Below are 24,692 nucleotides of genomic sequence, written 5' to 3'. Positions count from 1 at the left end.
AAGATTTTTTTTTCAATTTAATTTAATAACATGTTATTGGTATCATTAATCATATCTACTCGCACTTGGTACGACTAATTGCAAAATCCATCTTTATGGCATTCGCGACTTTATATCAACGTTGCAGTTGGCTATAATTATTGATAAACTTATCTTGTCCAACTGTATTCGATTTATAGGGGCTCGAGCTCGCTGGCATTGGCTTACAAAGCAACTGATCAAATCCCTTCAGCAAAATGCGTTAATGATGTATTTTGCCATTGCCATTAAATTTTTCAGCATAAATAACTCATACAATATCAATACAGACTTTTTGAACTCAGACTTGATTTAAGGGTGCCGCAAAGAACTCTATGTTAAGATTATTTTACACTTTAAAATCCACCAGAGGAGAACCAAAGGGAATCGGGAAATTCGAAATTTTAATTTTGATGCCAAATGACTTAGAAATGTTTAAACTTATAGATCTGGTGTTATATCGAATACAATTTTTTGCAAAAATTTACATTAAGGACTCCCCTTTTTTGAAAAACCGGTGGATTTCTATGGATTTTTTTTATTGCCGTTTCCGTTTTCTCCACTGGCGCGGGCCAAAACTTTTCCTGAATAAACAAACAAAATCGTCACCCAAGACGATGCAAATACATGGTTGCTATACTCACCCTTATGCTTACCCCCAACACTGACAACTTCTACGTGTTGCAACCGCCTGCTTGAGGTTCAAATCTCGGGCAAAACTGGTGGACTTCAGAATTAATAAACGACCACAATGACATCAGTTAGGGCAAAACTCGTGGTAACTAGGTTGCCACTGCTAATAAACGAAAACACTATAAGAATTGGCATGAAGAATAAATCACAAATAGCGCAAAACCTCATGTAACCCAATTGAATGTTTATAAAGCATCTAAGTCATTATTTGGCACTGGGGTGATCCATTAATTTTCCGCTCGGATGTTCCCAAAACTATACTTTTTTTTAAAGAATAGGAAAAAACAATTTCAATGACATAATACAAATTAAAAAATTACAAATAACAAAAATTATAGAAAATGCCATAACTGACAATTGCCAAACTTGACGAAAATGATTTTAAAAAATAGAATGACATTTTTGATAAAAATTACTCAAATGATAAAAATGATCAAACTAACAAAATTATAAAAAGTATTAAAACAACATTAATAACAAAAATCTTAAAAAAATTTATTATAATAATGACAAAATTGAAAAAAAATATATTTATAAGACGGAAAAAAATTGATATAATAAACACAAAAAAAATAAATTTACAATTGCTGAATTTGTGATGTGTTTCTTATGCCAATTCTTAAACAATCCGTAGAAATCTAGCAGTTTTCGAAAAAAAAACGGACGATAAGTCGATTTTTGTTCAAAATTTTTATAAAATTAACAAAAAATGTCGACGTTTTAGACATCAAAATTAAAATTTTGTTTTTCCTGATTCCCTATGTCCCCCTTTTGATGATTTTTTAGGGTAATAAAATTGAAACTTTAAGGCACCCCTAAATTAAGTGCGATTGAGCTGAAACTTTGCACAAGTCAGTTTCTTTGGGCCAAGTTAAAAAATGTTTATGGTTAGCTTATGAAATTCGACACCGCCATGTTGGTTGCCACCCTTATGTATAGAGTTCAGCTAAAATGTGCTTTTGAATTAAGCAAGGGAGATTTAAGCTATAATGATCAATTTTTTTTTACAAGTGTAATTCAAGAAAGATGTAAATAATCGTTTTTGAGACACTCTTCTTTGTATAGTTCCGACGTCATTGTCTTATTTGTAACTAAAACTTTCGTTTTTTTTGCCACAGCTGCAAATGCCCTGCCAAATCATAAATTTTCATGCAAATTTGTCTTCAAAAACAAATTTAAATTTGGCTGGAACATCCCCCCGAGCCGTTGCCAAGTAAAATTTTCGACCTAGGATTTATCCGTAGTCAGCCTTGACATATGTTTCATCACCCATCAGAAGACACCCGTCAAACTCGGTCAGCACCTGGTCGTATAGCTTCCGAGCACGGATTTTGGTCACACTATTCTGTTTCATGGTTCGATTGGGCTGTTTGCTAGCTCGATAAGACTTGATTCCTTCCAGGAGTCGAATTCTCCTCACGGTACTATGGGTAGCACCGAATTTTCTGGCCAAATCACAGTCTGACAGATTTTAATTCCTCTTAATCGTCTTAAAATTTTACCACGTAGTTTTCGGTCGACAGTTCTACTCCGACGATTGGCTTGAAACTTGTTTCCTTAACACTAAACATACCGACACTTTGTATATACCTATTCCCGCGAGCGGTCAAATGACGGTTTACACTGTTTTCGCTAAAACTTTCTTGTTTCTCAACCGATTTCTTTAAAATTTATAGTTTTGAAAAGCCTATAACGTGACTCAAATATGTTTCTCAGACAGTTTTCAGCTACAATCAATAATTTCAAAGTTATTTTAAGTCCAAAAAAATTTTTATGAAAAAACATGCTTCAGGAAAATTGCTATAAATCAGTGTTATTTAGTGCTCGAAAAAAATTTCACTTAGTGCCTGAGAAAGCTGAAGTTAGAAGCTATATGCTGCACATACGAAAATTTTTATCAAATTTTTTTTAAGATCATGCCCACAAAAAATGTAAAAAAGTTGTGTAAAACCCGTACTTTCCAATCAATCGACCGCCAAAGCTGTTCCTGTTACAGTAGAAAAATTTCAAAAAATGAACTGGAAAGTTGACGTAATTTGTCACATTTTGGCATCTTTAGATTTTGTGAAATACGAAATACATAATTTATGACGAATTTTCAAAGGTAGCTGTTTTTCGAACATTTCATCAATTCGGATTTTTGATACAATTCCTACACCTAAATTCAGCTTTGCACTGGATTTTGAGTACGTTATCGTAAGGTTTAGACAAAAAAATTATATGCAAAAGAAAGAAAATTTTATAACGGTTATAGTGACGTAACTACATTGGCGGTGCGATGCTTGACAAAAATATAATAAATATATTTCTGAAAGTAAACACACTCGATATTGAAGGTTATACAATGACAAATTGTTTTTCGCATTCGAAACACACTGGTGGTGTTACTATGTTTGTGCAAAATGTATTTAAGATAGATGTTTTATTGAATGCCTATCTTGATATGAACTGGATGTTGGCCTTAAAATTAAGGAATCGAAAGAAAAGTTTCATCGTTGGTGGAATTTACCATTCGCCAAGCGCAAATGACGCTCGTTTTTCGGATACTCTTGAAAATCTTTGGATGAGTCATATTGTAGTCGATGAAATAGACAACATTTTTTGTGGCGATTTCAATATTAACTTTAATAAAGAAGCAGAATGCAGAGACTTGAAACGTGTTATGGAGGCATACGGGTTTCGACAAATTGTTACAGATGACACTCGAATAACAGTAACCAGCAGTACTAGAATTGATCTTGTTTTCACTAATGTGGACAGAGCTGAAGCAGTTACCATTCCAGATTGTCGCATATCAGATCATGAGACAATAAATATTTATGCTGGTTTTGGAGATAACGAATGGGTTTCCGAAAACGATTGCATAGTGAAGGATTGGAGTAGATATAATAACAACGTATTTCGTCAGCTTCTGGAGGCAGGGTTATCAACCTTGAGATGCGCAGACTTAAATGAGTTAGTAAGACGCTTCGACTTATTATTGAAGGATAGTGTAAATGCACTTGTGGTTCAAAAAAAGGTTAAGCCGGTACTAAATGGTACAGGTTCGGGTACTAAATGGTACTCCAGTAGCCTTAAGCAAATGAAAAATCGAAGAGACAATCTTTATAGAAAGTTTCTAAGAACGAAATGCGAAAGAAGTTGGCTAAAATACAAATTGGTAAGAAATGAATATTCGCGTGAAATAAAGCTGGCTAAAAATCGATCAATTCAAGATGAGCTGGAAAGAAATAAAAATAATGGAAAACTGCTATGGAAAACTATTAAACGATTAGTGAGTCCAAATGCTGCAAAAGTAGATTCAGTCTCTTTTGACGGGATTGAAATCACAGATGAAACTGAAATTGCAGAGAAGTTTAATGACTTCTTCATTGACAGTGTCATGGAAATCCATGACAGCATTCCGGCAAGTTCTAACGTGTTCGTGGATTATATTGGCTGCAATGGTGGAAGTTTCAGTTCATTTGAAACAATAAGTTGTCAAGAATTTGACGAAATCTTGAAAAATATGAAATCCACGGCTGGTATCGACAACGTCTCTTTAAAAGTCTTTAAGGACTCTCTACCGGTACTAGGTGATCAATTGACACAAATTATAAATACGAGTCTAAGATTAGGAATAATACCTTCTACATGGAAGCATTCGACTGTTGTTCCGATTGAAAAAGAGAAAAATGCACGAGAGGCTAAATTATATCGTCCGATAAACATGTTGGAATTACAAGAAAAGGTGCTAGAGTTAGCAGTTAAAAAACAGTTTCTACGTTTTATTGAATCAGAAGGAATATTGATCAACGGGCAATCTGGATTCAGAAAACAGCACTCAACGGAGTCTGCAGTGAACTTGATACTCAGAAATTGGAAGATCAATATTGAAAACGGTAGTTACACAGTTGCTGTGTTTCTGGATTTCAAGAGAGCTTTTGAAACGATTGATCGGTCAAAGTTGGTAAACGTATTGGAAAGAATAGGTATCAACGGAACGGTATTAAATTGGTTTAAAGACTACTTAAATAGTAGAATGCAAAGAACAAAATATGGAACATCGTATTCCCGATATAGAGAAAATAATCTAGGTGTCCCCCAAGGAAGTGTCCTGGGTCCCTTGTTATTCATATTGTACATCAACGACATGAAAAACTGTCTACGTTATGGTCGTCTCAAACTGTTTGCAGATGATTCAGTCTCCTACTGGAGCGGTGATGACTTAGAACTAGTTATCCAAGAAGCAAATGCTGATTTGAAAAATATTTCTGAGTTTTTAAAACATAAAAAATTGTGTCTGAATCTTAATAAAATGAACTGGATGGTTATTGGTAATCGAAAAATAAGAGTCTGCCCCGAATTGCTGATTGATGGTTGTGCCATCGAAAGAGTGCGCCAGGTCAAATACTTGGGAATACAAGTTGACGAGAAGCTGCATTTCATAGCACATATTGACTATACAATCAAGAAAATCGCCAAAAAATATGGCATACTTTGCCGAATTAGCCGTTATATGACTTTCTGGTCAAAAGTTATTTATGTTAAATCTGTGATCATGCCACATTTTGATTATTGCGCTACAATATTGCTTCACGCATCTGACACACAAACAAATCGACTACAAAGAATACAAAATAAAATTATGCGAGTAGTGATTCGATGTAATCGATACACTCCCAGTGTTTTAATGCTCGATATTCTTCAATGGTTATCAGTGAAACAAAGAATTGCATATAACAGTTTAATATTTATATATAAGATGAAAAATGGAATGTTACCATATTATTTAATGGATGGCCTGCAGTACGGAACCGACATTCACAGATACAACACAAGAAGAGCACAAGACTTCAGACTGCCGAATATTAAAAAAGAGATGAGCAAACGCTCTCTTTTCTACAACGGATTGCAAATGTTCAACAACCTACCGACAAGCATAAAAAATAGTGTGAACATAAACACTTTTAAGAAAATGGCAATACAATACATCAAACAGACTGTTTAAAATTATGACGAATCCTGACAAGGATCATACGATGAAAGTGATGTAAATCTGACGAAGATTCAGATAAAGAATTGTACGGTGATGGACATACGCGGGAGTAAGACGAAAAAAGTCGTACAAAATAAGAAAATTCAAAGTAATATAAAATTATCCTAAGGATAAAATGTCCCTCCCACAATTCACTTTTTAAATTTTCTCTACTGTAACAGGAACAGCTGTGGCGGTTGATTGATTGAAAAGTACGGGTTTTACACAACTTTTTTACATTTTTTGTGGGCATGATCTTAAAAAAAATTTGATAAAAATTTTCGTATGTGCAGCATATAGCTTCTAACTTCAGCTTTCTCAGGCACTAAGTGAAATTTTTTTCGAGCATTAAATAACTGATTTATAGCAATTTTCCTGAAGCATGTTTTTTCATAAAAATTTTTTTGGACTTAAAATAACTTTGAAATTATTGATTGTAGCTGAAAACTGTCTGAGAAACATATTTGAGTCACGTTATAGGCTTTTCAAAACTATAAATTTTAAAGAAATCGGTTGAGAAACAAGAAAGTTTTAGCGAAAACAGTGTAAACCGTCATTTGACCGCTCGCGGTATGAAAAGGTATACCACATGCGTTATTCGAAAACCACAACACTTAGAAAAAATTTAAAAACGCAAAAATACTTGCATTTTGAAAATAAAAATAGTCCTGTCGTTAAATTGGTGAAAAAAAAATTATATAAGGCGTAATCATCCTTCAAAGTTTGAAAACCGTCATTTGACCGCCTCCGGTACGTTTAGTGTTAAACCTTTTGATAACGCGCGATACAGTAGGACTAAATAAGTGGGATAATTATGAACAAAATTACTCATTTTTCATACTATCAGCTCAAACAAGCAGCTCTTCAATTTTGAAATTCTGGAAAGTAACTAAAAATAAATAACGGGTTCCTTTCTTCATTTTAAGATTTTTTTCCAATTTTCATGTTGCAGCTTGTGAGCATAGGCATAGCATATGAACACTGTAACGATTCTTGTTATGTGATGACTTTTGATATTGGCTTTATTCCTAGATTGAAACCACATCTAAACAGTGCATTGTAGTGAGAATTTGGGTTTTTTAAATTTGCTGTTGAGAAGTTATTGGTTATTTTCAGTTTTACATAGCTGAAAGGCATCTTTTCAAATAAGCACAGATCCACAGTTCTTAAAAAATATAAAGTAATGTTTTAGGCTTATTTTTAAGTTTTGGATGATTATCATGATTTTGAAGGTCAAAAGTAAATATAAATCATAAACCAAAGCTGAGAAATTTTGTTAATAACTGTAACAGAATGACAGACTATCACATTTGATCAGTTTTAAGACCCTACTATGACCCAAACGGCGCTTATGGTATTTGTTCGGAACTACCCCTTGTTCATAATTACCCCACTTAGCCCTACTTCTGGGCAATTTCAGCTGTTTAGCTAGCCTAGATGCAGACCACAATGAATTTACCAAGTCACTGTGCACACTTTTTTCCCTTCTTTCGGCTTCCATGTTGATTGTTTACAAAATACAGTCGATTTTCGGAATGTCAAAGAAGCATACATATGTGAAGCTAACAAATTTCTCGACACGCGGGCACCAAGAACTTCAAAATCCGTCCACCAGGAGCGCCATAATATGAGCAAAATTTTGTTTCGATTCTAAATGAAGCAAGCTTCAGAAATTCCACAGAAATGTATGATTTTTTTTAAATGTTAGTTTTGTAATAAAGCTTCTTATTTTAAAATTCTGCAAAAAATCTAACAATGTTCACCAAAGTATTTTAATGTAATAAGCGCTTATACGGATGGAAAAATATTTTTTACTTACATTTGTCTCAAGTTAAAAAAAATGCTTTTCGTAAAATTCCTAATAACTTAAAAATTTTTAGTTTTTGTTGAACATACCATAAAAAAATATTTATAACTAGTTGTAACAAGTCATATTTTACGCATATTTTATAACTAAATTCGAAAAAATGCTTTTACGATATTCGAAAATGTCGTACAGGTTCAGAAAATAAAGGATAAAGGATTGAATGTCCATTTCACTTAAAAAAAACGGATGTGGTGAAGGAAGAACCCCAGTGGGCTTAAGAAACCATCACAGTAGAAAAAAACTACACAATTTGATTGTAGCCGGATCAATAAAGGTGGATCAATTGCGAAACTCTCAGAAATTACAAGAGACCTCAAAACCAAGACAAGTTAAGCCACCTGTTCTTCGAGGGAAGCTAAAAACAAATACTACAACTTTAGCGGAAAAGTTGTTGGAGCAAGTTCACTCGTGTTGGGAAAAAGTGGTAGAAATTCAGACACTTGTAGCACATTTTGAACATTCTACCATGTAAAAATGTTTTCAAGATCTTTGCTTGTTGTATTCTTTTACAGCACTGTTTCTATTTCAGCCGTATCTGATAGAAATATTGCTATTTTTACATCACAGCATGCGAAAATGAAGCACGTATTGTAAAAAAACTTGAAGGCTTCAGATCTTGAAAATGTTTGTGCATGGAAAAGTTTTCAAAATGTGCTAAAAGAGTCAAAATTTCTACCACTTTTTCCCAACACGAGTGAACTTGCTCTAACAACTTTTCAGCTTAAGTTGAAGTATGGATTCGTGGATTTGTTTATTAAGGGCGAAAGCCCATCAATAAAGAAAAAAGCCTTCCTTAATCTTGAAAAATATATTTTTAAAGCTTCACAAATATGTTTATAATTTAACACAGGAAAACCTATCATTTAAGTTTAGTCTCAAGAATAGTTACTCTGTATTTTTTTTAATTCAATGTTTTTCGAATACCTGAAACGAATTCTGTCATTTTAAGACATCTGATCACACCTTAGTTTCTGGAATAAAATTGAAAAAGTGAAAGTACAGGTTCAAAATATGCATAAGATATTTCCTAAAAATCAGTGGAAATCATATGAACCAAATGCTTTCTTGAAAAATGTTGACTTAATTTGTTTCAACAAATAACTCTTAATTAGTGGAAGTTCTGAAGTGAACGTGTTTCTTTCATTTCTTTGTACATTGACCAAAGCTATAATCATAAATTTCCTAGATACTTGACTCAACAAACATCAACAGATATCATTTTTTTAAATTAATAACACGGACAGAAGGTACGGAGCACCTACATCAAATTTACATTCTCTACCTTAATTTTCATTTCCTCAAATTTTGCTTCAACAGTTCAATTCTGTATCTGCAAATCGAACCCTGATTCCCAGTAAAAAAGAACGACTTCTTCAGTGTCTAAGCACGATATAGTGAAGGAAATATCAGATTTAAGCAGTTAAGTGTCTTCCTTCAGAATAGGTTTTTAAATACATATTTTAAAGTAGGGGAGAGTGAGGATACTTGATCCCCTTTTCTTATTTTCACGATATCTTTTTGGAAAAATTTAGCAACTCGCCGTCTTTGACATTTTCTAACAGCTTGTAACTTCAAGTTTCTATGCTCCAAAAATTAGAACGATACTTGAACCCGTTGATGCACTAGAAGCATTTTCGTGGGAGTAAAAAAATTGCGATTTTTCTGAAGTTAGGGGAGACTTGATCCCATATTGAAGGAGACTTGATCTTTTATTCAGGAAGCCCTAATCCTTGTATAAAAATCAAACAAAACTCCAAGATAGAATGTTAATTGACTATTTTGGTCATATTGGTTCTCATTTCACAACTTATAGCAGACATAAGAAGAAAATTCTATAACTTTGTCTCAACGCTAATAAAATTGCATACTTTAAGGCGCTATTTTTAATAATTAAGAGAAAATGAATTATTTTTGCTCTTTCCTTCAGACAATTGTTTGATAAATATTATATTTTGGATAAATATTAGTAATTTCGCAATCACCAATCATAACGATCAATTCAGAAGAAGAATATGCCGTTTGGAAGGGGGATCAATTGTACCCAACTCTAGGGGATCAATTGTACCCATAATCAACATTTTAGAAAACTTTTTCTGAAAAAGTTGAAAGTTTTCCATTGCTTTAAAAATATGGCATTATTAAGTTCATTTTACGCTCGAATGATTGTACATTGCAACAAATATTTTTTTCATAATTTTCCCATGTAAGGAACATTTTAAAGTGATGAAAAAAGATCTTCAAGTTACATTTTGTGAAATTTTTCAAACAAAGTTCAATTACTCAAACAATTATTTTGTTAAATTTTTTTAAACTACAAGCATTGTTATTTTGCTCATTTTGGCACATTTTTCTAGAACATTTGATCTTTGTAAGACATTCCAGTTTCGAGATATAGCTAAGGAATCAAGTATCCCCAGGGATCAAGTATCCTCATTCTCCCCTACTGTTTTAGATCAAATCAAGCAATTTGACTCGGCAGTAGAAAAAAATTAATACTAAATACATTGAACCCAGTTGTTCAACTATGTACCTTGTCATATTGACAGCCCAACTGATAAGGCCAGCTGTTGAGCTCCAAAGTGTTTGCACTTCAGCCTTCGTTAAATTGGATTCTGCTCTCAAGTGTCGCAAGCAAGTGGATACGAATCACAGAGCGCAGATGTATCAGTTTATAAAGTATTTTTTCTCGTTTTTATTTTTCGAACCGTCAGTTGATTTTATTCTATTAGAGTATTTTTTTTACATGAAATAAGGTGAATTTAGAAGAAAAACCAAATTTATGCGTCAAGTATTTTTATAAACTTTTTCAACATTTTCCTAACAGATTATGATTGCCTTAGTTATGATTGAAATGCAATAAGCAGGATGTGCCGGTAGTGTGTCGCTGTGTGATGATGGCAACGAAACAAGTGCCCCATCTCTGCTCGCAATGAGCTATAACACACGTTCAGTCGTATGAATGACGAAAACGGCGGATTCCAAATAGCGACAATTTGTTGCAGAATATATTTCACGCCATTTTTTATTGCTTCGTTTTATGTTAAAAACATCTGAGCGATGACAGAGAAAAATGTGGGACAATCCTTTGAACCCGAATTTCCATGTGCAGGTTCATGTGTACATATGTATTTAGTACGTGCACGTATTTGACAATTTTCGTAAATTCTCTTAACAATTTTTTTTTTTCAAACAGCTTTGCCCAAATCAATCCAAAGATGTATGAATCCGAACAATTGAGCAGCAATTTAGGACAAATATGACCCTGAATTTTGATGCTTTAAATTTAAATTCAACACCAATGGAATGACGACATTGGACCCACAACATTTTCGGAGTTATTGACTGGATACAACATTTAATTTTACTAGTTTTGAAGTTTACATCAAGTTTATAGAATAAAATAAAGATTTTTACGACTCTGTTTAATCCCCAATTTTTTTTAGCCTTAGCATAAACACACAAACACATGCAGATTTCAGATTTGAAATTCCTTATTGTGAAGTCGAAGTATTGTGTTCAAAATTTTACATAAGAGTCAAGCATCCGTTCGAATTGAGATGGCGAGACTTTTTAGTAGCTTTAACAGTTTCAAACTGTGATTTGGTTTTGTTGATACCTTTATTTTTGCTTTTCTAGAAATCGAACTTCTCTCATCTTAGAATCGAACTGTTGCTGCGAACGTCTCTTAACTATGTTTTTTCGTGAAAATCACTCAATACAATAACAATACTATGGACGAAAATAATTAATGATAAGCTGATGCATGCGCTAATGCCAATACAATTGAGATAATCCGAACGAAAGCGCGAAACGATACAAGCAACTCATGTGTAAATGTGAACAATAAAAAGCGATAATAACCATACTATCTCATAAAACAGATAAACTACAGAACGGAATGGAACGGAACCATAAAAACGCGTTGGTCATGCTGGCGGAAAAAGCACATTTGGACGTTATGTTTTTGGATGTGGGGATATGGATGAAGTTGTTGGTTTTTTTTCTCTTCTGGGGTGGATTATGCTTGCTAGATAAGATAAATACCAGTTTTGGAGTTGAGCTTGGCCCCCATCCAGGCCGTCCGGAGGTAGCTGAGGACCCGCCGGCAAAGTGGTCGCTGCTTGTGGCTCAGGTACTTCGAGACGTCATTCTCCAGATCCTTGTGCTTCAGGTGGGTTATAAAGTCGTCAATCGTACAGATTGAGCTGTCGTAGTTCGTTGGCCGCGAGAGACTCAGGGATGCGGTATTGACGACGACGCCTCCAGTTATGGACGGAGTCGTTACCGTGGACTCGTCCAGATGTGGCCCGGCCATGGCTTTCGCTTGTTTCTGCTTGTTGTTTTAGTAACTTTCGGTTCTTTCGTTGGAGGTGGTCGGTTATCCTTTTTTTTTTGAGGAATTATTACTATTATTATTGTTGATGACTTTCAGTTTCCTTCTTTCTTTGCTGGGTTGTTGTTTTATTTATTTGGCATTCGCGCTGCTTTCAGGGCAGAATAAATTACTGGCACTTTATTTTGCACTGGTTTCAGTCAGTGAATCATGCTGGTTCGTCTAAAGGCGGCAAGGCAGGAACTGTCTGCGCGTCCATCTGCTAGTCACTGACCATTTTGGAACAATTTATTACTTTAGTAGCTAGCTATGAGAGTTGTTAGAACATCAGATCAAAAACAAGAACATTCATTATTAATCAGAGACAGATGGTTGCAATTAGTTTATCGAGACAAATTATTAAGATTTAGGATGCTTGGAAAGTTATTCATACAGATCACGCAAATGCATTTTAATAAACAGCGAGAATCTCGAATGTTATTGTAGAAACTGTTATGACTCAATTCCTTTTACCAATAAATTGTTATTTAGTTCCAATTTGAAAGGGTATTTTTTAAATCATAATTTCGACTTCTAGTAATGACTTCATTATTTGATTGATTAACACCTGGGGATTTTTTTTTATTACCTGACAATTTGCGCCGGGGGTCTTCAGATTTTCCCCAAAATTGAAAATTTGGTTCATTTTTGCAACTTAAAAACACATGTATTTTTTCAGATTTCTAACATTTTTATTTTTTGAGTTAGCTTCGGTTATATTTTTTTGTCAACAAAAAATAACCATTTTTCAAAGCTTCATAACTCTGTTATTTTTCAACTGAAATTATAGAATAGCACATCAAAATGCATTGAAATTTTATCAGCTTTCCAAATAAAATAGTTGAAAAAAATTAAATAATTACCTTCAACATGAAAAGTTGTAAATAAACTTTAAATGGCGTCTAAAAGTACCGTCTGCACCACCGAGTATTTTGCAAAAAATACCTTTGAATAGTTCAATTTATGATGCAACTTTTATCTGAAGACACCAAAGTGGGCCATCAACTCCTTGAAGAGTTATGAAAGAAATAGTGACGATAAATCTCTTTTTTTGCGACGAAAACAAACAAAGGTCGAACAACTGCACTCACATATGGAGGTAGCGCGCACTTCTTACAACATGGAAACAAAAGAACTTAACAAAGCAGGTAGAAAACACTACTTTTTCGTGCTTTGTAGAGTGTTTGCAGCAAAACTGACTTTAAATTATAACCAAAATTCTTAGTATCGTATTGTTAATGTGATATAACTAATAATGGGAATGTTGCTTTTACAACCTGGTCATATACTATATAACTTATTAACTTTTCGATCAAAGATCATTGTGGAGCATTATCAATGCCAGTAGTAAAAGGTTCAGTCCCTGTGTTTAGATCAAAAAAGTATGAGAAAGTAGCACAAATGTTGTAGAAATAATCGAAGCCAGCCCAGGCTGTAAAATGATGAAAATATGATACTTTTACCGCATTCGTTTTCTCCATTCGCCCAGTTTTGAGGTTTACCATACTAGAACGAACATAATTCGTCGTCAGTGTTTTGCTACCTCGATCGCTCACCAACGAATCTTCAGTGTTCCACCGTCCATTTTAAATCAAATCTGGGGAATTACGGATGCAAAACTTAGCGCATAAACTTTTAAAAATGACAGTAAAATGTGCATAACTTGTTGTGACCTGGTGCAAAACTGAGTATAAACGAATACGTTATTAGATTTTTGGATATAACATGAAGTCAGTTAAGCTGCAACAATCTACCGCCCCTACTTTCATAACAGTCCCATATGCAAAAATAAGCAAGCGAGGAAATCAGCTTTTCTGTTTTGGAATATATTTTTAAATTGTGACCACCACTTTCAGCATAAATGAAGATCGTTTCTAGGTTGTCATGATAAATCGCATAACAGTCCCATACAAATATATTTTGTTCACCAAGCTACTTTCTATGACTTGAATTTGATCATTTTAACCTTCTAAATGCAAATGCCAGAAAAGGAAACATACTTTTGGAAAAAAATATCGTGAATTCCACATTGTAAGTTAAATTTTTTTTACGATTTTTGATTGCATCCGATAGTTTTTCGCTCAGTATGTCATTCCTAAGAAAGTCAGACCTGCCTTCGAAAACTACTGTGCATCATTCGACATCAAGTGAGTTAAAATGTTAAAAATGTTTTACATGATTCAAAGCAATAAACCAAATACTATTTAGCCGAAAGAAGCATTGAAAAGTATTCAAATCCGTGGTATTTCACATATGGGACTGTTATTCAGGTATATTTCCTATAGGACAGCCACGAATTGATATTTTTTTCGAAATTTCTAGAACAAAATCTCTTTTTTTAGTGTTTTTATTTTGAAGCCTTATGTTGACCTAAAATGACGAAAATTCATATTGGACTGTTATGCGAGTAGGAGCAGTCTGAAAAGGATGAAAAATAGAGTTTATTACCTGCTTTGATAAGTTCTTTTGTTTCCATGTTATTAGAAGTGCTTGCTATCTCCATATGTGAGTGCAGTTGTTCCACCATTGTTTGTTTTAGATGCAAAAAAAGAGATTTATTGTCATTATTTCTTTCATAACTCTTCAAGGTGTTAATGGCCCACTTTGGTGTCTTCAGATGAAAGTTGCATCATAAATCGAGCTATACAATGGTATTTTTAGCAAAATATTCGGTGGTGCAGACGGTACTTTTAGACGCCATTTAAAGTTTATTTACAACTTTTCATGTTGAAGGTAATTATTTAATTTTTTTCAACTATTTTATTTGGAAAGCTGATAAAATTTCAATGCATTTTGATGTGCTATTCTATAATTTCAGTTGAAAAATAACAGAGTTATGTAGCTTTGAAAAATGGTTATTTTTTATTTACAAAAAAATTTAACCGAAGCTAACTCAAAAAATAAAAATGTTAGAAATCTGAAAAAATACATGTGTTTTTAAGTCGCAAAAATGAACCAAATTTTCAATTTTGGGGAAAATCTGAAGACCCCCGGCGCAAACCCGTCAGATAATAAAAAAAAATCCCCACCTACACAAAGTTTAGTAACGTAATCGTAATGAATATAGACGGATTTCGCACCAACTCGACACAGTATCTGGCTAGCCCTCTCAGAATTGAATGAAACTTTGTGTGTGTGTATCAATGTGGTACAAAGAAGGTGATGAAGAAACACGCAAACAAAAATTAGCCCAACAATTTGAGTCTGCTCATGATTTTAATTTAAACGTTGTACGTTCAATTGATGCTCAAATTTCCCTTGAATTTGATGATATTCTTTCTAAACAAAATGTATTTGAAAGTTCTTGTGAGACAAATATTGATGAACTTAAATTGATTTTCAAAAAATTTAAAAATATGAAAGCCCCGGGTGAAGATGGGATTTTCTATATTCTTATTAAAAAGTTGCCTGAAAGCACTTTAAATTTTTTAGTTAAAATCTTCAATAAATGTTTTCACTTGGCTTATTTTCCAAATAAATGGAAAAATGCCAAAGTAGCTCCAATTAGTTTGCTTCCTTCTTTAAGTAAACTATTTGAGAGAGTTATTTTGAATAGAATGATGATTCACATTAATCAGAATTCTATTTTCCCTGATGAACAATTTGGTTTTCGTCATGGACATTCTACTACACATCAACTTTTGAGTGTAACTAATATGATTAACGCTAACAAATCTGAAGGTTGTTCAACTGGTGTTGCTCTTCTTGATATTGAAAAAGCTTTTGACAGTGTTTGGCACAAAGGTTTAGTAGCTAAATTAGCTCGATTTGATTTTCCCGTATATCTCAAAATTATTCAAAATTTTTTGACTAGGCGAACCTTACAAGTAAGCTATCAAAATTCATGCTCTGAAAGGACACCCATTAGAGCTGGTGTCCCTCAGGGTAGTATACTTGGGCCAATTTCATACAATATTTTTACTTCCGATCTTCCTGATGTACCAGAAGGAAAAGGTAGAAGATTGTTTGCTGATGATACTTTGCTTTCAGCCAAAGGTCGAAATTTACGGGTGGTACGCAGTAGATTGCAACAAAATTTAAATTCCTTTTTGAATTACTTGAAAATGTGGAAAATTTCTCCTAACGCTTTCAAAATTCAACTTATTTTATTTCCTCATAAGCCAAGAGCTAAATTTTTAAAACCTAAAGAAAATCATCCCATAACGAAATTATATTCGGCAAATCAGTCCAGTTTCTTATAAAATTTATTTTAATCCTACGTTTCGGTGTCGTATAACACCTTCATCAGGGATCCTACAATTTGTGTGGTTTAAAAAGTGTAATGATTTGTGTTTTAAAAGCTTATACTTAGTCCTACTTACAAAATGGTCAATCTTATTGTGCTTTAGTAAAAGCGTATTGTCCGGTCTATTTTTTGTTGGATTCCACTGTAAATATATATAATTTTGTGATTTTGTTGTTCAAAGTGTTATAAAATCTATCTTACGTAGTTAAATTTAAAATTTCAAATTTTCTACACACAAAACACTTATCAGTACTTTTAGGCGGTATGATTGCTATAACATAGTTTCTTCTTGCGATGTTTTATGACTATCGGTATTTTTGGCGTTTGTTTCTTTATGGCTATCGGTATTTTTGACATATGGTTTTTTATAATTGTGTTTGTGTAGTATATCTAATACTGAGGCAAAGATAGTGTTGAGATTGTTTACATCTGTGCGTTGGTTGACTGTATTGTTGGTGTTAAATATGTGACACATCTCTAGAAAGTTTAGAGTGTGTTTGTTGAAACTACTATCCAGTACGATAGTTTTTTCAAGGTTGAATGTGTGCCCTGTCTCTAAAATGTGTTCGATGAGAGCTGTATTGTCTTTCTCTTTCTGTCTATTGGTTGCTGTGGTGTTGTTTACATTTCTGTCCTGTTTTGTTGCTAGTACTTTCATGTTGCTGCGATGTCCTGAGAGTCGTTGGTCAAGCGTATTCTTGGTGAGTCCAATGTATACGCATGGACAGGGCTCTTCACATGGGATCTGGTAAACAACATTGGATTTCTCTCCGATCCTCTTTGGGTCTTTCACACGTGTGTGTAGATCTCCTACTGTTAGGTTTCTCCTGCTGGCGATTCTGACGTTGGGGTAGTCGGTGGCTAGACATTGGATGAGTCGTTCGGTGAGCAGTGGAATATAGGGCACCGAACGATAAACTATTTCTGTGCTGGATATGTCGTCGGATGATTCTTTATTTTCAGGTGGATGGATGGCTTTCGGGATATCGGAATGACTGGTTTCTGGATCGGATGCTGAATCTGCTAGTGGATTGTGGTGTAGTGTTGTGATGATCGGAGTTTGAATGGAATCTGGCTGATGAAGTGCTGAATTGTTGGTGGATGATTGGTTCTGGCCGGTGTTATTGTGTGGTTTGGATGATTGATCGAGGTTGATGGTTGAGCTGGTTGGTGATTTATTGGAGTTTGGATTGATGTGGTCGGTGAGCAGGAGATGATGGTTGATGTATGGTTCGTTGGTTCGTTGCTGTGATTTTCGTTGCTGTATTTTCTTGTTTGTGTTTATCATTCTGTTGATCAGTTTTGTAGGGTAGTTGTTTTGAGTGAGATATTTCCGTATTATTTGGAAAATATCTTGATTTTCATCGTTCCTAGATAGGAAAGCTATTCGTTCGATGAAGTTATTGGCGACGTTGAGCTTATGCTTAAGTTGGTGGCAGGAGTGCCAGTTTAGCATTCGTCCGGAAGCTATGGGCTTTATGAACCATTCTGTTTTAAGTTTTTGATTTGTACCACGCACTACGACCATATCCAAGTATGGGAGGCGGTTTTCATGTTCGATTTCTATTGTAAATTGCAGTCGTTCTTCTTGTGAATTGAAAATATGTAGGACTTCTTCACAACTGTTTTGCGGTATGGCCATGAATAAGTCATCGACGTATTTGCGTATGATCGGAACAGGAAATGGTAGATTTTTAAGCGCCTTTGCGATGATGGTATCGAGAACCAATTCGGACAATATTGGGCTAATAGGGCTGCCCATAGCAGTACCATATTCCTGAATGAAATATTTGTTACCATATTGGAAATATGCTGCGTCCATTAAGAACTCAATGATTTCCAGGAATAAATCGAGGTTGATATTCGTATCTATTTCGGACCAATGTTGAATTATGTTGCTTGTGACTAATCTTCGGGGGACGTTGGTAAAGAGTGAAACAACGTCCAGAGATATCATAATGTAGTCTTTTGGTAATGTGAGACCGTTGACTTCTTCACAAAAATCGAACGAGTTCTTGCAGCTGTATGGGCTCAGTATCGATTTTTGCAAGATTTCACTAAAATATTTAGCCAAGTGGTATGTTGGAGCGGTAACATTAGGCACTACTGGTCGAAGAGGCAATTCGGCTTTATGCGCTTTCGGTTGCCCGTAGATTCTGGGACAGGTGGCGTTGTACACAGTTAGCCTTTTTCCCGTAAATTTATCAATCAGTTTGAGGTCCAGAAGTCTTTTAACAAAATTGTTATTCTTGGTTTGAAAACTTCCTGTGGGGTCTCTTTTCATTAGTCGGTAGGTGTTACCATCGTTAACGAGTGTGGACATCTTTTGATGGTAATCTTTGGTGTTCATTATCACCGTTCTGTTACCTTTGTCGGCTGAAAGGACGCACACTTCTGGTTGATTTTTCAAAAAAGACTTTGTGGCACGTTTTGCTTGTTGAAAGAATTTGTTGGTTGGATCAATGGATCGTGTTTGTTGGTTAAAACCGTGTAAATAATTTTCTATGATGTTAACAGTTTTACATCTGTTAGTATTTTGTATTCTTTCGTCTTTGTTCGTTGTGATGATCCCTTCTAAATCTGCAATAATGTGATAGAACGGGATATCAATCATTCCGTTAGGCGGAAGCGCAAATTTTGGCCCCAAACTGAGAAGAGTAATGACTTCGCCAGGGATGTCAATCTCTGTTTTATTGAGAATTGCTTTTTCATTGAAATTGAGCTTCAATTCATGATTTTTTGTTTCATCAAGAATAAGTTGAAGTTTTCGTTCTGTTTTCTTATTTTTACGATTTAAGTTGTTACGGAAGGCTGTGTTCTGTGTATTCATAAACGACTGAGACAGGGTTTCGTCTGTTGTTAAGAATTTGATATTCTGTATTTTCTTTGTAATTTCCGATATTGTATAAAAGGTTTGTTTGATTTCAATATTTAAAATGCTTCTTTTGAATTGTTGTATAATTCTGTTGATTTTGTTGATGTATGGACCGTTTTGTGCAAGCATTTCATGAACACATTTGAATGAATTGGTAATGTGGCGAGGAAATATTGAAGGGATGAAGGGATCATCACAACGAACAAAGACGAAAGAATACAAAATACTAACAGATGTAAAACTGTTAACATCATAGAAAATTATTTACACGGTTTTAACCAACAAACACGATCCATTGATCCAACCAACAAATTCTTTCAACAAGCAAAACGTGCCACAAAGTCTTTTTTGAAAAATCAACCAGAAGTGTGCGTCCTTTCAGCCGACAAAGGTAACAGAACGGTGATAATGAACACCAAAGATTACCATCAAAAGATGTCCACACTCGTTAACGATGGTAACACCTACCGACTAATGAAAAGAGACCCCACAGGAAGTTTTCAAACCAAGAATAACAATTTTGTTAAAAGACTTCTGGACCTCAAACTGATTGATAAATTTACGGGAAAAAGGCTAACTGTGTACAACGCCACCTGTCCCAGAATCTACGGGCAACCGAAAGCGCATAAAGCCGAATTGCCTCTTCGACCAGTAGTGCCTAATGTTACCGCTCCAACATACCACTTGGCTAAATATTTTAGTGAAATCTTGCAAAAATCGATACTGAGCCCATACAGCTGCAAGAACTCGTTCGATTTTTGTGAAGAAGTCAACGGTCTCACATTACCAAAAGACTACATTATGATATCTCTGGACGTTGTTTCACTCTTTACCAACGTCCCCCGAAGATTAGTCACAAGCAACATAATTCAACATTGGTCCGAAATAGATACGAATATCAACCTCGATTTATTCCTGGAAATCATTGAGTTCTTAATGGACGCAGCATATTTCCAATATGGTAACAAATATTTCATTCAGGAATATGGCACTGCTATGGGCAGCCCTATTAGCCCAATATTGTCCGAATTGGTTCTCGATACCATCATCGCAAAGGCGCTTAAAAATCTACCATTTCCTGTTCCGATCATACGCAAATACGTCGATGACTTATTCATGGCCATACCGCAAAACAGTTGTGAAGAAGTCCTACATATTTTCAATTCACAAGAAGAACGACTGCAATTTACAATAGAAATCGAACATGAAAACCGCCTCCCATACTTGGATATGGTCGTAGTGCGTGGTACAAATCAAAAACTTAAAACAGAATGGTTCATAAAGCCCATAGCTTCCGGACGAATGCTAAACTGGCACTCCTGCCACCAACTTAAGCATAAGCTCAACGTCGCCAATAACTTCATCGAACGAATAGCTTTCCTATCTAGGAACGATGAAAATCAAGATATTTTCCAAATAATACGGAAATATCTCACTCAAAACAACTACCCTACAAAACTGATCAACAGAATGATAAACACAAACAAGAAAATACAGCAACGAAAATCACAGCAACGAACCAACGAACCATACATCAACCATCATCTCCTGCTCACCGACCACATCAATCCAAACTCCAATAAATCACCAACCAGCTCAACCATCAACCTCGATCAATCATCCAAACCACACAATAACACCGGCCAGAACCAATCATCCACCAACAATTCAGCACTTCATCAGCCAGATTCCATTCAAACTCCGATCATCACAACACTACACCACAATCCACTAGCAGATTCAGCATCCGATCCAGAAACCAGTCATTCCGATATCCCGAAAGCCATCCATCCACCTGAAAATAAAGAATCATCCGACGACATATCCAGCACAGAAATAGTTTATCGTTCGGTGCCCTATATTCCACTGCTCACCGAACGACTCATCCAATGTCTAGCCACCGACTACCCCAACGTCAGAATCGCCAGCAGGAGAAACCTAACAGTAGGAGATCTACACACACGTGTGAAAGACCCAAAGAGGATCGGAGAGAAATCCAATGTTGTTTACCAGATCCCATGTGAAGAGCCCTGTCCATGCGTATACATTGGACTCACCAAGAATACGCTTGACCAACGACTCTCAGGACATCGCAGCAACATGAAAGTACTAGCAACAAAACAGGACAGAAATGTAAACAACACCACAGCAACCAATAGACAGAAAGAGAAAGACAATACAGCTCTCATCGAACACATTTTAGAGACAGGGCACACATTCAACCTTGAAAAAACTATCGTACTGGATAGTAGTTTCAACAAACACACTCTAAACTTTCTAGAGATGTGTCACATATTTAACACCAACAATACAGTCAACCAACGCACAGATGTAAACAATCTCAACACTATCTTTGCCTCAGTATTAGATATACTACACAAACACAATTATAAAAAACCATATGTCAAAAATACCGATAGCCATAAAGAAACAAACGCCAAAAATACCGATAGTCATAAAACACCGCAAGAAGAAACTATGTTATAGCAATCATACCGCCTAAAAGTACTGATAAGTGTTTTGTGTGTAGAAAATTTGAAATTTTAAATTTAACTACGTAAGATAGATTTTATAACACTTTGAACAACAAAATCACAAAATTATATATATTTACAGTGGAATCCAACAAAAAATAGACCGGACAATACGCTTTTACTAAAGCACAATAAGATTGACCATTTTGTAAGTAGGACTAAGTATAAGCTTTTAAAACACAAATCATTACACTTTTTAAACCACACAAATTGTAGGATCCCTGATGAAGGTGTTATACGACACCGAAACGTAGGATTAAAATAAATTTTATAAGAAACTGGACTGATTTGCCGAATATAATTTCATCAAAACATACAGTCGAAAACTCAACATCAACATCATCCCATAACTTTTAATGGGGTTTCATTAGAATGGTCTGATCACGTGAAGTACTTGGGACTTAAACTTGATCGGAATCTTACTTTTAAAAATCACATTGAAGATATTCAATCTAAATGTAATAAATATACTAAATCTCATTATTCTCTCATCAACAGGAAATCCAGACTATGCCTGAAGAATAAGATGCTTATTTACAAGCAAGTGTTTCGACCAGCGATAATGTATGCAGTTCCGATTTGGTCTAGCTGCTGCGCGACGAGGAAGAAAGCCATCCAGAGGATTCAGAACAAGGTTCTGAAAATGATTTTGCGGCTTCCACCTTGGCACAGCACCGAAGATCTTCATCGGATTGCGGGCATTGAATCGATCGAAGAGATGGCCAACAACATCATCTCCAACTTCAGAGGCAAATCGATGCAGTCTTCCATCGCAAAGATTCGTTCTCTTTATAATTAGTTTTATTTTAAGATAGTGTTTAGTTTTAAGTTTAAAATATTTTTGCCATTACAGGATGTTCTCCTACATTAAATACTTGATTGCGCACAGCAAATTTAAATCTTATAAATAAATTTTTATTATCTAGTTAACTATAGGGCTCTGAACAGTTCATTATTGAGCTGAACACCTAATTTAATGTAATAATGTAATATAAAAGTAATGATGAATTGATACAAATAAAGACATATTTAAAAAAAAAGAAACACGCACACTATTACAGAACTTGTTATTCAAAAAGTAAAAAGGTAAACAAAGCCTACGTCACTTGCCAGGATGATGTTTATGTATCCTAGGCGAGAATCGTAAACAGCAGTTGGAAATATTTTTTTTTTTTCTCTCTAGTTTTCGCTGGTACAGCGATGGTGGTTGTTTGTTCGAAAATGCAACTGACGTCACGTATTGGCATGGTTACAGTGTTTACAAAAAAAAACTTTTACTAACACTTAGAGCAAGTTCACTGGTGTTGGGAAAAAGTGGTAGAAATTTTGACATTTTGAAAATTTCACCATGCAAAAATGTTTTTTCAAGATCTTGGGGCGTTGTATTTTTTTGCAACACTGTTTCTATTTCAGCCGTATGTGATAGAAATATTGCTATTTTTGCATCACAGCATGCGAAAATACAACACGTGTTGTAAAAAAAACTAGAAGGCCACAGATCTTGAAAATATTTTTGCATGGCATAATTTTCAATATGTGCCGTAAGTGTCGAAATTTCTACCACTTTTTCCCAACACCAGTGAACTTGCTCTTAGCACGGGATTTCCATCGCCACCTGAGAGGTGTATACAGGTTGTGGGTGTATATTCCTCATGTAGTTAAGGAACTTGGCATACTTAGTTTTCCCATCTAGAATAACATTTGAAAAGGGCCAAACTTTCCAGACCTTTTTTATGAAAATTTTTAGCTCAAAATCACAATTCCTACACACATGTGGTCTACGGGAGAGTTTTAAAAAAATGAATGAATTTAAAAAAAAAAATATTGACAAAAAATATTTTGATATCCTACACTGAGAAAAATGCATTACTTGAAACTTGATTTCCCAAAAAAAACGCCATTACAGAATTTGATGAAATTTTTTTCTAATACGGGTAGTAATAACGCCTACAAGTCGTTAACTTTTTCAAGTCCACACTGAAATAAATTTTGAAATTTTTTTGTGTATAATTTGAAAGTAGTTTTAAGCAGAAAATTGGGTAGGATACTGAACGGCAATTCTTGGCCACTTCACACGGAAAAGGTCCTCGTGACGCTATTGGTGGTACGCTTAAAAGAGTGGCAAAACGAGCATATCTTGCTTGTGATTATGGAAACAATCTTACTAAAACTATATGACTGTGCAGTTAAACAAACAGAGAAAGCTATCACAAAATGAATTTCTGCTACGTATCTAAAGAACAATAAACACAAATGTCGGAGGAACTTGAGAGTTTATTTAAAAAGACCAAAACGATTGCCGGAACACAAAAGTTTCATTCGTTTGTACCTATGAATAAACATCAAATTGCATCTAAAATGTATTCTAATTCTGAAGATGACTTTTAAATTTTTAATTTATTCGATATGGCAACAAAATAAAGTAAATGCATGCATAGATTTTTAATATTACTTTCATTTTTTGAATTATTACAATCGCAGTTCTTATTTCATCAAAATCAGTACAATCAATTCAACGAAGCAGTTTTTGAATTAATTGTTGGAAATCTACAGTGGAAAAATAAATTTTATGAATTTCAAAAAAAAATCATGAACAAGTTTTTGTTAGAAAAACTTTTTTCCCTTAACACGTTCGTCGCCACGTCACCCATATTTGGCAGACGGGTGTATTTCCTGGGGGGCCCCGTCACATCAAAAAGCAGGTGACGCTCTCTTACTGGAGTTTACCGCTCAGCTTCGCCACACGTTTCAAATATGGGAGTTCTCCCTCTTTCATGCTTCCGAAAATCAATCATTTTCACTGAGCTATGCTTGACTACATTCAGAGCCAAAAAATCAAAGCAGTCAAATTTTCCTTCTTCAACCAAATCATACAAACAATCATGCATGACAACGACGCTTCTGTATTTGAAACACTTTTGCGATACATGATGAGGTAAAAAAGGACGCAGACTATCAGCAACGAACGTCTCGATGCTGATTTCCTTCCCCTAACGACTATCAACCTTTAGGATCATAACTGATATGTATCAGTTCTGAGCGATCTATGTAGGTTATCAGATGATTTTTT

At 34.8% G+C, this 24,692-nt stretch overlaps 1 protein-coding gene across 6 annotated transcripts in view; it reads right to left on the bottom strand.

Annotated features, from left to right (window-relative positions):
• Positions 1-24,692, bottom strand: part of LOC129755218 (Kv channel-interacting protein 4) — a 181,809-nt gene that overhangs the window by 44,759 nt on the left and 112,358 nt on the right. For 2 of the 6 annotated variants that reach the window (XM_055751604.1, XM_055751606.1), the window contains exon 2: positions 11,640-12,197. The exons of 2 other annotated variants lie outside the window; for them this stretch is intronic. In XM_055751604.1, coding sequence (XP_055607579.1) covers positions 11,640-11,910 — 271 coding nt within the window. In that variant the 5' untranslated portion in view covers positions 11,911-12,197. Of the gene's footprint in view, positions 1-11,639; positions 12,236-24,692 lie in introns of all 6 variants that reach the window. 2 more of the 6 variants (XM_055751603.1, XM_055751605.1) reach the window with 2 other exon arrangements.

This window comes from Uranotaenia lowii, chromosome 3, assembly GCF_029784155.1.
Source record: "Uranotaenia lowii strain MFRU-FL chromosome 3, ASM2978415v1, whole genome shotgun sequence".
Taxonomy (NCBI): Eukaryota; Metazoa; Arthropoda; class Insecta; order Diptera; family Culicidae; genus Uranotaenia; species Uranotaenia lowii.
This window is presented reverse-complemented; position numbering and strand designations above follow the sequence as displayed.